This window comes from Petromyzon marinus, chromosome 64 (assembly GCF_048934315.1).
Source record: "Petromyzon marinus isolate PM22_M1 ecotype Great Lakes invasive population chromosome 64, UKy_Petmar_22M1.pri1.0, whole genome shotgun sequence".
In the NCBI taxonomy this organism is placed as follows: domain Eukaryota; kingdom Metazoa; phylum Chordata; class Hyperoartia; order Petromyzontiformes; family Petromyzontidae; genus Petromyzon; species Petromyzon marinus.
The window spans coordinates 4,561,586-4,576,243 of NC_133730.1; the positions used below are offsets into that span (position 1 = coordinate 4,561,586).

General features: G+C 45.5%; 2 protein-coding genes across 2 annotated transcripts in view; one reads left to right on the forward strand and one right to left on the reverse strand.

Moving 5' to 3' along the window:
• The window catches only part of NUDT15 (nudix hydrolase 15), a 28,347-nt gene that overhangs the window by 11,238 nt on the left and 2,451 nt on the right, over window positions 1-14,658 (forward strand). The gene's annotated exons all lie outside the window — the stretch shown is intronic.
• Window positions 5,008-12,274, reverse strand: LOC116956322 (transcription initiation factor TFIID subunit 9-like). Its single transcript, XM_032977849.2, has 7 exons — window positions 12,142-12,274; window positions 11,171-11,252; window positions 9,653-9,789; window positions 8,551-8,685; window positions 7,979-8,063; window positions 6,560-6,670; window positions 5,008-6,064 (listed from the first exon to the last, which is right to left on the reverse strand). Exons 1-7 carry the CDS (start codon window positions 12,175-12,177, stop codon window positions 5,832-5,834), a joined length of 819 nt encoding a protein of 272 aa, XP_032833740.1. The 5' UTR covers window positions 12,178-12,274; the 3' UTR covers window positions 5,008-5,831.

Genomic DNA, 14,658 nt, shown 5'->3' on the forward strand with positions numbered 1-14,658 from the left:
ACGACCTTTAAGCTGTGTGAGAAGAAAAAGACCACGCGCCTTGACAAAGGAATTAGCATATAATTTAGCATTGAAATGGCTCATTGAAATAGCTAAGTTAAAGTATACACATCCGCAGAGGTACCCCTTGACAAAGGAATTAGCATCGAATTTAGCATTGAAATAGCTGAGTGATTAGCTTGTAACTGGTCACAGAAATAACTATGTTAAAGTTAGAGCATATACATTCACCGAGGCACCTAGTACAAATCAAACAGGAGAAATAAGCGAAACACAACCACGCTCAGACATCGGACCTGTGTGCGAGCAAACAAGGTGTTCTGACAAAGAAATTAGCATCAAAATTAGCATTTGATTGGCGGATTTTAGGAAAGAGGTGGTGTACGTGCCGGTGGACTCGCAGTTTGGCGCGGGGGGGGGGGGAAGGGGGGAGGGGGGAGTTTACCTATTGATGGTGTGAAAAGGGGGAATTTATAAGAGCTGCGAAAGTTTGGGGTACCACTACTTGAAAAATATACTGTACCATTGAAATTAGTTTAATGTTTAGTTCGATTTAGAACATCTTTCCAATGGTTGTTTAATTTGAAACTATCCTCTCGGTTGAAATTGTGTCTGTGTTTGTAGATCTGAATTGCTTCATGAACAAATCTCTGATAAAAGCCTGTGGGTTTGCAAAGAACCTTGGTATCGGAGAAAATTATATCGTGATCCCCCACAGCGTTGCAACAGTGATCAGCCACGGCAGAAGAATTCGTTTTGCCGTGTTTCAAATCTGATTTGTGCTCGCGAATTCGGTCAGAGACATGTCGCTTTGTCTCACCGATGTAGCAATCACCGCAGGTACAACTCAATTTGTAAACCCCGGGGTACTGTAAATCAGGAATGACATCCTTCACGGATGGGATCAGATCATGAATTTTGTGTACTGTATTGAACCGGACCTGGATCTTGTGTTTGTTTAGAATTTTGGAAATCTTTTTTTAGTAACGCCTGCTATATATGGAAGTGTGATGGTTTTGACCGGAGTATCAAGTGGTTGTTTCTGTATGGAGGGAGAGACAGCTTGGCGGATGGTACGGTCAGAGTAACCATTCCTTTTGAGGGCCAGGTGTACATGTTTTAATTCACTGGTCAGGTGGTGTTGGTCCGAAATGTAATGAGCCCTATGGTATAAAGTTTTGATGAGAGAATTATTTTGGGCTGGGTGGTGGTGGGAATCAGGTTTCAAGTATGAATCTGTGTGGGTGGGTTTCCTGTAGACAGAATGCCCCAATGAGCCATCAGGTCTCCTCTCAAACAGAACATCTAAGAATGGTAGCTTGCCATCTTTCTCCACTTCCATGGTGAATTTGATGGCGGGATGTCTGGAATTGATGTGGTGTAGGAAAAGGTTCAGAGCTGGGAGGCCATGTGGCCAAATGACGAAAGTGTCATCCACATATCTCTTCCACAGGGAAGGTCTGAGGGTGGAAGTCTGGATGGCGTCTGATTCAAATTTCTCCATGAAAATATTGGCTATCACTGGTGATAAGGGGGATCCCATGGGGGTACCCTCATTTTGTTTGTAGAAGGAGCCATTCCAAGTAAAGTAGGTATTGTTGAGGCAGTGCCTAACCAGTGCAGGTGTGTTGGGGTCTAGTCCATGTTGGACCAAATTGCCCAAGTAGATGTTGCTCTCAGGGGCCTCGGTCACATCGCTGCAGACGTAGCAAGATCTGAAATCGCTGCAACCCTCAAAAACGCTAAGATGCCAGCTAGCAACCTCAGCAAAGATGAGCGTTTTGAATTATATAAATTAAAAAAGATGATATTGTATTCCTCTCAGCTGACAAGGGCAATGCTGTCATCATAGATAAAATAGAATACAACAACAAAATTAAAGAATTACTCGACGATGGTAGTTATACAAAAATAAAAAGAGATCCCACCAACAGCCTCGTCACACAAACCAACAAAATAATTTCTGATTCAACCGCATTAATTGATCAATCTAAACAGTTTTCGTTGAAACCTTCTGCTGCCAGGCCACCAAGATTATATGGCTTACCAAAAATACATAAAGTAGATACACCCCTTCGTCCCATCGTCTCTACTATCAACTCCCCCACCTACAAACCGGCTCGTTTTTGTATGAAATCCTGCGTCCTTTCACTGGAAAAACCACCTCTGCGGTACAAAATTCTACTCACCTGGTGTCGACAATCAAGGGTATTTCCCTGTCCCCAGACGACCTGCTTGTCAGTTTTGATGTAGTTTCCTTATTCACCAAGGTTCCTGTACCTGACACCATCGCAATCATTGAAGACTTGGTTCATCAAGGACTAAACACTGAGGTACCCCCCCCTGGTGAGACACTGTTTAACCAATACATACTTCACTTGGAATGGAACTTTCTACAGAGGGCACCCCAATGGGCTCCCCCCTATCTCCGGTTATAGCTAACATTTTCATGGAGAAATTTGAGACTGACACCATCCAGACTGCCACTCTGCGCTTAACCTTATGGAAGAGGTACATGGATGACACTTTTGTCATCTGGCCACATGGCCGGCCTGCTCTAGACCAATTCTTCGACCACATCAATTCCATACACCCAGCCATCAGATTTACCATGGAAGTCGAAAAAGATGGCAAGCTACTTTTTTTGGATGTCCTAATTAAAAAGAGACCTGATGGTTCAATGAGCCACTCTGTCTACAGGAAAGCTACCCATACGGATGCTTATCTGAAACCGGATTCCCACCACCATCCATCACAGAAGAACTCTCTCATCAAGACTCTGTATCATAGAGCCCAATGCATATCCGACCAGGAACACATAGGCAGTGAACTCAAGCACGTACACCAAGCTCTTAAGGCTAATGGTTACTCCGACTATACAATCCGCAAAGCTATCACTCAAACCATGAAGGACCCTCTTGAGGAGCCTTTCAAAACCATCACTTTACCCTACATTGCGGGGATCACAAAAAAGATCTCCAAAATCTTGAATAAACACAAGATCCAGGTCCGTTGCAACACATTACATAAAATCCGTGATCTGGTTCCGTCTGTAAAAGATGTGATTCCGGACATACAGTACCCTGGTGTCTACAAACTAAGTTGCCTCTGTGGTAGTAGTTACATTGGAGAAACCAAACGCCATGTCTCGGACCGCATTTGTGAACACAAAGCAGACCTTAAACACGGTAGGACCAACACCTCGGCTGTGGCAGATCATTGATATAATTCAGTAGGCTCACATGACATTGACTTTTCCAAGACAGAGGTTCTTTGTAAGCCATCTGGCTACCATGAGAGATTCGTTCATGAGGCTATCCACATATACAAGCACAGAGACAAACCATTTCAGGTCTTAATTGATTGTTCACGCTTAGTGGCTTTCAGACGGCATACATTAATTTTTCGTCTCCCCCCTCCTCTTTTCAGAACATAGATGGACTAGTCCTTCTAAATAAACTGCCAAATCGCTGTGCGTGGCGCTGACGTTTTTTTTATAAATAAATACACCGTTTAAAAATAAATAAATTTATGCAAACCGACACACCTGATGACGACCGTTTGTGTTATAGTCGAAATGTCGTGAGAATTTTTATTGTTTTATATTTTATTGTTTCCCTTCAACGTGACTTTACCGAAAGAGCTAAGAATATGAATTACTGCAGTCACGAAAGCTTTAAATCAAAAGTGTCATACATGTTTAGATCTTATTTACACAAACATATCATCACGGTATATTTTTCAGATCAAACTATCATTCTTAAAAAAAAGTTATAAAACCCTACACAAAACCCCTTGTCCTTTAAATACTTAAGACATGTTATCTCGGGCTGTAGAATATTTCAGACATGAGAAACACTAAAGTTTAAAGTCTGACAACATGGCAACAGCTGACCCCCCCTCCTCCCCTAGAGCCAGTGCTCTCATTGGTCCATTTGTAAAAAAAAAAATAACTTACATTGCTGCAAGTGACATCTATCGTACACTTTTTAAAGTCACTTTTTGATATATATTTTTTTACTTCCAAGTTTTCGTCATACACAATCTGACACACACAGGCTACTTATCTTCAAAAAGAGTGATTTGCTATTTGGGCCGTCTTCCTTGAGAATTCAATTTAAATTAACGTTGGACCATGTTTTCCGTTCTCACAACAAATAAACGATCCTAACGGTGTAATAATTCTACCACCACCATTCGTCATGTACTGCGCCCTTCCCGTGCACCGCATATTGAGGGCACGTGTCTTGCAAACTGCAGGGTAAGAGGAGAAACGCCCAGCAGTGTTGCAAAACCCACACCAGTAACTTGAGTTTCCATGAGAAAGGCAACTCGAGTTGACTCAAAACTGGCCGGAGTTGAACAAATTTCTCTCAGAACTCGAGCTGAAGGACAACTTGAGTCGGCTGACACATGGGCATTTCCACAAGTTGCTCCTGTTATCACACGAGTTGGGCACATCCTTGCCAGAAACAGGTCCTCGTGACACTTTCCCAAGAAATACCCGAATCGAATGTCACAACTGGGTTGTTGACAAAAAATGTAACATCGCGATACGTAACTTCTAACGGTAAAACCAAACGCTATCGCCATTCACTCCCATTTCGATTGCACCGTGGACTGCTGATGTGTTTCCGCTCGGCCAGAAAGCTGACGTAGGGAAACCCGGGCCGACCCGTGAAGCGAAAATCGGGCCAGGGAAAATGTTGGGTTGTATCTTGAATTCAAGGCCATCTAGAAATGTGTAAACGCGCTGCTTGCAGCGGCAAATCGAATTCAAACTTGAGTTAAGCGTCTCATGAAAACTCGATAGAGGGGCGTGGGCGCACCTGAAAGAAAGTGCAAGACCACGAACCAAAACATGAGTACTAGGAGGCCAGTAGTTTGGCAGTTCAGTAAGTAGGTAGGTTTTTTCTCAAGACATCTGGCTTTCTCCAAAATGATAAAAGTCAAACATACCAAGCAATATCACCATGAACAAAGTGTAATTAAAGAAGGCTTCCTGAATAAAGATCATTATTATCCATATTGGATAAATTGTTTATTGAGAGGTGATGCCAATACAAATTGTTTTGCCAATACAATTTGTATTGGCGTCAACCAGTTGGCAAATTGGACAGTGTGTGTGTGGGCAACTGGGATAGGTGGGTGGGTGAATGAGAGTGCAGCTGCAGAGTCGGGCAAGGGTACAGATGGGCGAGCGGGCAGATCGAACAGAAGGTGGGCATGGAATAATTTGCCCCTGCGTGTAAATCGTAATAATTCAGGACCACAACACGATACAAGAGAACGCAGTATTTTGTTTTTGCATTATCTGCTCATATGCCGTCTCGTATGATCCGTGAAACTCAACGTGACGGCATCATTTGCGTGCGATTCGCAAAACATCGTTCAGTGATCGATCGTGGCACGCACCATTGGATGCACGCCCGGTGAGAATAAGAATACATTTTAACCGCCAAGGCCGTGACATGCCGAACATGTGGGTAAGCGGTCGGGCTAGGTGAAGGGGTCGACAACCAAAATAATATGGAGAGCCATTTTTTTCGAATTTTATACAAAACTCTATTTCAAGAACCGCAATGCATGTGAATACATTCATACATTACGCCACAAAGCAGTCTCTAAAGAGCTGCATGCGGCTACGGAGCCACAGGTTGCCAACCCCTGGGTTAGTGAGTGGGTGGGCAATTGCGTTGGCGGGTAGGTTAAGTGGATGGGTGGGCAAGCGGGTGGATGGGGTTGTGCGGGAGGGGTGCGAGACTGGTGAAAGATCTGTGTGGGCCGGTAGGCAAGTTGAGCGTTTGCACGGCGGTGGCGACGTCGGCGCTTCACGCGTTATCGTAGTCGTCGTCGTCCTCCTCGTGCTTGCGCTTGAGAGGGTTCGTGTCCGAGCTGCCCGCCTGCGCCTGCTGCTGCTGCTGCTGCTGCTGCGACGGCTGCAGAGGGGAGTGCGTGAATGAGGCGCCGGCGCTGCTCGTAGTGATCAGGATGTTCTTGCCGGCCGCCACGAGCGATGGCGCGTTGATGAGCACGCTCTGCACCGCCGTGCTGATCGGCGTGGCTGGACACACCGGGAAAGAGAACAACATTTATGAAATATCAAAATGTGTCAATATGGGTTATAAGTTATGATTGTTTTTGTTTTCCTACATTGGTACTGTTGGCATTTAATTTAAAACATTTAGCACGATCTCAAAGAATTACCCAACGACCGAATGAGGAACACTTTTATAACAACTCATGCAAAAGAAAGGTGCAGAGATGAGACGCTGGTGAACAAGTTTGTCATTGGGAGTATGGAATGATGGAGGTGAACATCTGTTATGGATTCACAGCCAGCGAAGCCACGAAAATAATTAACGTATTTTCCGAATAAGACGGACTCTAGGGAAATAAGACGTGGAGGGAGGCCCAAAAGGTGAAAACGGCAGCCACTGGGCCGGCACTGGTCATGAAAACGAGGCATCAGCCGTCTCCCTTGGTGCCTTTGGATTAACTTCTGGAGTGCATTGATGTGCGGCGAGCGGGCGGGCGGGCGGGTGGGAGCTGAGCTCACATGGCTTGAGCGTGCTGGGAGTCGAGGGCAGCTGCAGCGTGATCCGCTGGCCGATGGAGACCGATGTGCCCACCTTGGTCGTCCCAGCCACACCCTGGGAGCTGCTGGCTCCTGTCAGAACAACAACAAACCCAACATATGTTCGCGATACAAATAACATCACAAGCTATACGTGGGATATAATCGGTGTTTCATGAACAGAATCGGGTTTTGTTGAGATTAGCAGATATACCAGGGCATCCCACCCCGGAATTAACCCGGTACTTCGAGGACACGCTACTCACATGAATGGTGTGTCCTCAAAGCTCCCCGAGCTGCATCGGCTTCCAGTTGCCGAACGAATAGATTATAAGATCGCACTCATTACACGCAAAGTGCTTTCCCCACAAATGCACCAAAATACCTCGTTGATGTCAAGTACCATAAACTATCAAGCAAACTACGGTCATTCTCGCAGCGACTTTCAGCTAGCCATCTAACAAAAACGGTCACCGCATTGCGCGCTTTCATATGCGTTTCTGCAGCCGTCTGGAATGTTCTTCCGATATTAGGAAGCCACTGGAGCTATGCACTTTTTAAATCTATATTGAGAACTAATTTCTTAAAAACTGCCTTTTGTGTATCGTTTGGTGTCCTTCCCCCACACCTGGCTACGTACGATGCGAAAGAAGTTCAACATAAATACATAAATGGCTCGGCAGGATTTTATATTGTAGAGTGGGGCATGTTGTTGTACCTGGGTAGATGTCTAAATGTATGTGGCTAGGTGTAGATCTGGACACAAGGCAAGGCTGCGTTGGCTGGGTCATGTAGCCCGCATGTCCAGCCACCGCACGCCCAAACAGATTTTGTTAGGCCGGATAGAGGGGGCTAAACGGGCATGGCACGGCCTCAAGAAGAGATCGAGTGAGCTGAGTGGACTCACCTAAAATTGGTACCAGCGGTGTCAAGATCGGCCTCTGTGGAGGAAGCTCGTAAAGGATGCTACTGGACAGTTGGAGGCAGTCGCCCTCCAACAACAATGGAGGACAGAGGAGAGATGCTCACAACAACGAGCGGAGCCCCGGATGGTTAAAACACAGCAAGCTGGCACAGTAGGCACACAGGTGGTACATCTGCCAGTCATCCCGCCTGGGTCTGTCAAGTGGATCTCCTGCCAGCCAGCCTTTGACACATCACGTGGCCTCGGAGTGCACCTAGCCTGGCACGAGCACCATGGTGACATCACCGCCACTTAATGGCGAATGGCGGTTGTTGTAGGTAGGTGTGGGAGTATGCGAGTAGGTGTGGGTACATGTGCCTTGACACTGCCTTTATAAGTGCTCGCGAACAGCACTTGCTCCAACGACCTGTGCAGGCTATATGGGGGGAACTTTCCTCTTTGTAGGTGTGGGTAATTTGACTCCTGCGACGCTTTACCCATGGTTGGAGTGGCTGGGCGGCTGGTCACGCTTGTGCCCACACTCAGCCGAGGGATGGTGATTCTTCCGGGGGGCGGCTGAGACTGCAGTGACGGGGGGGCAAACCAAACAACACAAGGTCAACAGGAACTTGATCTCAGCCGGTCCACCAGCTAAAATCTAGACCTACTTGGCTCAGGCTATGGGCATAATTAGTTGTATTGCCATTTTCAATTAATTCACTTGAGGTGTATACATTTAAATCACAAATGCAACTTGGTGCGATTATGTTGACCATTTTTTTTATTTAGCATCGAAGTGGCCTATGTCACATGTGGGAATTTATAGCAACAGCCCAATATTAACGAAAGTTTCTTAATGTGGAGTGCAAAATCAAAGGATCCGGCGAAAAATCCGCATGACCACACCAACTCCAAATATCGAGGCGTCAAGGTTGGGATCGAACACAAAACCTCCTGCATATCAGGCAAGGGAGATAACATTTTGCCACTGCGGCTTCCCATATAATTATGAGACAGCCTCATCGAAATAGCAATCACTTTTCTAAGACAACTTTGGGTGACCCATTACCTTCTTGGAGAGCGCCTTGAGCCGGTAATTGGGTGCAGTCAGGCAGTAGCGGTCAGGAGGCAGGCGAGGGCCCGCATACGGTTTGATGAGCGGCAGAGGCGTCTGATTTTTCTGCCGCGCAATCTCCAGCAAAAACTGGCACAGACGACGGGAATGTCCCAAAACACCAGTCATTCTCTGTTGGTTCTTGTCCAATTTTTTTTTATGTTTCCTAAATATTATTACAATTGTGATATCGGAATCACGTCATGGAACAAAGAATCCACCTGGATCGCTGTCTGAGCAGTGCAATCTTTTGTGATTAAGCTCGTGGAAGCAGACATCATACAACTACTTCTGAGATCCCTGCAAGTGATCCCTGGTCTACACATTTTTATCCCGCCACATAAAACCAAACAAGGCTGCAGCATTGGTTCAATGCAAGCATACTCTTGACCGTTTTAGATAATTATTTGATTGTTTTGTGTCAGTTTTGTTTATGTACTGGGCTGCCAGACTGAGTTTTAAGCTTTGTTAGTGAGAAAACCATTTCTTTTAAATCATGGTCAGGTACTCAATGACAGAACTTTAATAACTACACTGGCTTCGTATTCAAATGTATGAGAGTGATATCACGCTGATGACACAAGAGTGATACAATTCCGTGCTTGATCATATCTTTAAAGTCTTTTTTCTTTCATTGAATATTGCACGACAGATTTTTCATCCAGCAGTGGACAGATCCTTGGCCAATTATGATGAAACAGGTGGTGTGGCAAGACTAGTGAATGCTCTGTTGGGCTTTCATTTGTGGTCAGGTAGCTTCTGAAAAAGAAGCTAATAGCTCAGTGGGTTTTACCTGGCAAGATACAACATAGTTTAGTTTGATTTGTATATTTTTTCAAGTGATTAGTTTACCTTTCTTATACTTTGCACTCCTATCGTGTTTTTTGTATTGTTTGTTGTTGTAGCGTTCTGACCTGCCCCTCCTGGACATCTGTGAAAAAGAGCTTTATAACTCATCAGATTCCTCAAGTATAAATATTCTGATTTGTTCATCTTGCAGTGGAGAGTTTGTAGTTGGCGGTGATCGAAGAAATGGGCACCATGTCCTGTAGCTCACGTCTCTGGGTGGCGGCGAAGTAAAGGAGTGGTCCATGCGACACTGGATTGCCAATTTGATGTCATCCATGTCGATGCTCGTTTTCTTGGCATGCGCGGAATAGACCCTCGCTTCATCCAGAATCCCCGTCACATACCCTGGTGAGAGGTGGACAAGACCGAGGGCACTCGTCAAAAAGGCTTCTCGGGTTGCTTTACCCAGTTGACATAATTATAGTTTTCAAGAAATATAAAGGGTGCGTCCTAAAAAAAATTACACTTCTGAGAATTTGCAACAACTCCACAAGAAATGTGCTGCCTCCAGGCTCTGGAGACCACCTGGAGAAGATTCCACGCATGTTGACAATGATGGCGGACAAGTGGATACTCTTGACTTTTTGAAGCTGTTAACATGCATTTGTTATCATGTGACAGCAAATTATCCGTTCCTTTTCCATTATAAACGATAGTCCCATGTAAGTGTTGACATTTTTTTTGAAGCACACTGTATATTTTGCTTGGGTTTGGCTCCATGATCTAAGTGATGCTAGCGCAAGGTCTTACCTCAGCCAAATGTGACCACTTCCAAAATGCATTATTTTAATTATTCTCGATTAGGATTCATTAAAAATACTGTCCAAAGTCAGTTAATTTAAATATTATATCTAGGTATGTAACATATAGGCAGCAGCATAATTACGAATGCTAAATTAAAGAAATAGGAATTCAGCGATGTTAACAATTAATCAGTTAACATAAATTAATATGCATACATAAAATGGTTACGTTTACAAACGAAACATAGGTTAATGTAGAAAATGCAACTGTACAAACGAGTCATAAGAAATGAAAAAAAACGCAAAGTAGACTGGAGAAAAAACTTCAAAAATAATTACTCTTGAATCACAGTCCTGAATGGTGGAAATTCACGAAATCGGTGGGAATGTGAAAGCATTGCATGCTGAACAGAGCCAGAACTTAAATCTTCCCGAGGGGGCTCTACGTTAATAATACACAAATAATGTTCACTGCTCGGATAAATATCAATACATCAATTTAATGGTCTATAGTGCGTGGCAGGGGGGGGGCAGTAGCCCCCTTTGATCCGCGAGATGCCTAGAAAGTAGCATATTGACCTTATGGGATGCACGTTAACCAAATCACTGTATCCAATCAACGTTTTGCAAGCAGCCGCACGTGATCGGTACTGAAAGGATATAGTGAAGTTCACTTGCCCTCCACTAACATCATCGCCGATCGTGTGACGAGAGGAGTCATAAGGGGAAGCCCAGCATTGCCGAGCTAAGTGGACTTTTACCTGGTAAGAGATTATAAAAAAACATTGTTTAGTTGTATTCGTATATTTTCGTAAGCAACGCGTTTACTCCGATCGTGTGTTTTTTTCTACTGTTGTCACGTTCTGACCCCAGGCTGGACGTCTGTGAAAGGGAGCTTTATATCTCATCGGATTTCCCACCCTTCCCCGTATAACTACGGTATTCGGATTGTGAGTTGTAGGGCAAAGGTAGTCGCCACTCACGGTAGGTGAACTCCAGCATTTGGTTGATGACCCTGGGCTCGTACTCCGTGACGCCCATGTCCTTCAATATCGCCGCCATGACCTGCGAGACGCGGCCACATTCCATTTATAAACAAATGTCGAGAAGACGACGTGCCGCCGTGCGTAACATCCATCATCAGTCCTCGAACCGTGCCTATGCCTCGCTCATACACCTCGCTCGCTCCCTGTGGAGCACGAGGCCACAAAAACAAGCCCACGCCATGCCGACCGGACGCTCTTCGGCAGCTTTCTCTGCTTCATCCCCGCCCACCCCACCCCCAAGACGGCCCCCACGGGTCCTTTAAAAGTTTCGATTTAAAAGTTTGCCTTGAACGTTGTGGGGAGTTACTTCACCGTGCTGGGTCGGTTGTTCAGAGGGAGGGAGGGAGGTGCAGTGGCCGATATCATTCGCCGCTCGTGTTCGTCGCCGTGCCCAAGGGGGTCCCGCACACGACATTTGCTGGGTGCACTGTGCAATTATAGACCCTCCCTCAGCATCGGCGTTTAATTACCGTTGCAAATGATTTATAATCCCCGTCGATTAAAAACGCAAGACTTACTGCACCGTCGTTGCCGGCTTCGTACCTGGGGAGGCCAGTTCACCCTGATGCTAACCATCGGAGCACTCTGGCTGCGCGCTTGCCCGCGACTTAAAAGTATGTATAAAGTATATATATAAAGTATATATTTTTATATATACTTTGTTTTGTCCTTTGTGACAAAGCCTCAGAATTATTGTCTGGACCGACGCCGAGGCTCGGCCCGAGTTTTACGCACAGACGGAGCCATTGAATCGCGTTCTCGTTCTGGGCTCGGGTATTCCGATTGAGCGGGCGGGGCTCCCTTGTGTTTCTTTTTTTTAGAATATACGGCAAGCGTACGGTGCGTTTTTTTATTTAAAGAGTTAAACATTTTAAATGCGAATAAAAATTTGTTCCCGAATCTCATACTTGCGCATCTTTGGGAGTACTCTTGGGCGCCGCCATCTTGCGACGGGTCAACGTCACCCGGCGGGGCGGGGGGGGCTTGATGGCGTCACCGCGGATAGGCAACAGCGGGGGGGGGGGGGCGCGTGATGACGTCCCCGCGGACCGGCAACAGCGGAGGGGTGGTTAGGGGGAACGCGTGATGACGTCACCGCGGATCAGCAACAGCGGGGGGCTGGTGAGGGGGGGCGCGTGATGACGTCACCGCGGATAGGCAACAGCGGGGGGGGGGGGCGGTGAGATAACGTCACCGCGGATCGGCAACAGCGGAGGGGTAGTGTGGGGGGGGGGCGCGTGATGACGTCACCGCGGATCGGCAACAGCGGGGGGGGGTGAGGAGGGTGAAATGACGTCACATTTTGAAGGTCGTTGACTAAATTCCAGAGAGGCCTCGATTTACGAACGAGTTGGAGTTTCCCGAGATGTCTGTTTCCTAAGTGGATGCCCGTCTACCCCCCATTACGGTTTACCGCGTATTCTTGTACAAGGGGAAATTTGAGTTTTCGGGTCCATACGACGTACAGCCGTTTCAATGCGAGCAACGACAAAAACATGTTGTTTGTGTTTCTCCCTTGTGATGGGACTTTGTAGGATGAACTTTGAGATTTCTAAGGGTCACGGGGTGACCAATAAGCTCTGAATTTGTCTGTAATAAGGTAGGGCACTGATAAGGGGTTGACAGGTTTGTGTTCGTAAGTCCCAACTTTACTCCTTTCGATTCCAAACGTGTTGTACGGCATGTACACTAAACACGGGGAATGGCTTAAAAAGGTGTGTAATCTTCTGCAGATGTAGATGCCGCTGGTTCATATTCTGCAGATGTAGATTTCACTGGTTCTTCACGTTTTGCAGATGTGGATGCCACTGGTTCTTCATGTTCTGCAGATGTAGATGCCACTGGTTCTTCACGTTCTGCAGATGTAGATGCCATTGGTTCTTCACGTTCTGTAGATGTAGATGCCACTGGTTCTTCACATGTTGCAGATGTAGATGCCACTGGTTGTTCATGTTCTGCAGATGTAGATGCCACTGGTTCTTCACTTTCTGCAGATGTAGATGCCACTGGTTCTTCACGTTCTGCAGATGTAGATGCCACTGGTTCCTCATGTTCTGCAGATGTAGATGCCACTGGTTCTTCACGTTATGCAGATGTAGATGCCACTGGTTCTTCACGTTCTGCAGATGTAGATACCACTGGTTCCTCATGTTCTGCAGATGTAGATGCCACTGGTTCTTCACGTTCTGCAGATGTATATGCCACTGGTTCCTCATGTTCTGCAGATGTAGATGCCCCTGGTTCATGGTCTGCAGATGTCGATTCCACTTGTTCTTCACGTTCTGCAGGTATAGATGCCACTAATTCTTCATATGTGCGTAAGTAAAGGGGTCCCTGTAATTGGCACCCGTTGTAGGTCTTATAATACAAATTAGTTTATTTGGTAAATACTTTTTGATTATTCATTAGTCTGTTAATAGCTTCCAACATAAGTAATCATATTCCTCTTTAAAGAACAAACTGTTAAAGACAATTTAAAAATATTTATCAGCAGAGGCCATGGTGTAAAGTGCATTCTCCAAATGTTATCCTATGAAAAAAAAGATCATTGCTCGAAATGTCGACTTATTGTTTCGCCTTTGAAGGCCAGTGTCATTGGTGAACGTGTTGCGATTTTTAAAATATATTTTAGAATCATGATTTGAAGCTTTCGTGACTGCAGGAATCCATACTCTTTGGTTATTTCGGTAAAGTCACGTAGGTAGAAAGATAAAACAAAATAAAAATAATTTATCACGGCTTTCAATCTAATTTTTTATTTTTCTACCTACGTGACTTTACCGAAATAACCAGAGAGTATATTTTAGAAATTGACAGATACCCCTTATAGCCTGAACTGTTGGGGCAAGTGCTGTTCCACGAGTAGCACCTATGAAGGCCAGTACGGCACACAACGGGGTGGGTGGCCAGCACCACGCCCGACCACCTTTGTCTCCCCATTGGCGATTTGTACACACCACACCCAGATACTCATTTGAGGCTGAGTCGACCTAGGGGAAGAGGCCCATGACCGGTTCAGACAATTGTCAATGGTGTTGGGCATAACAAGCAGAAATTTAACCCAGGTCACCGGGTTAATAGCATAGTGCACTAACCGCTACACAACCCATCACCCCACAAGGCCTCCATGAGTTCGCCAGCATTGGATTGTCACCCTGACTGATAATTCACTATGTAACACGATTTTTGTTCCTGGGTAGTGTTATTTTCGAATTGCTTATGCCTCAAAGTTATAGAAAATGGCTATTATTATTCCCCACAAACTTTGCTTTTGTGACCAGGACTTTATGTGAAGGAATGACACAAATGCACATGTTTTCTCATTGAAAATAGGTACATTTTAAAATATCACTATCCTGGTCACAAAAGCAAAGTTTGTGGGGAATAATAACCACCTTCTGTACTTTTGAGGCATAAGCAATTGG

Bases quoted from the DNA above. Each gene is read 5' to 3' on its own strand.
- LOC116956322 (XM_032977849.2), bottom strand. From the start codon at position 12,177: ATGGCGGCGCCCAAGAGTACTCCCAAAGATGCGCAA. The intron at 8,686-9,652 runs GTGAGCTACAGG...CGTCTGTGCCAG, and splicing joins CTTCGCCGCCACCCAGAGAC to TTTTTGCTGGAGATTGCGCG. The intron at 6,671-7,978 runs GTAAAGCGTCGC...TTGTTCTGACAG, and splicing joins CCCAGCCACTCCAACCATGG to GAGCCAGCAGCTCCCAGGGT.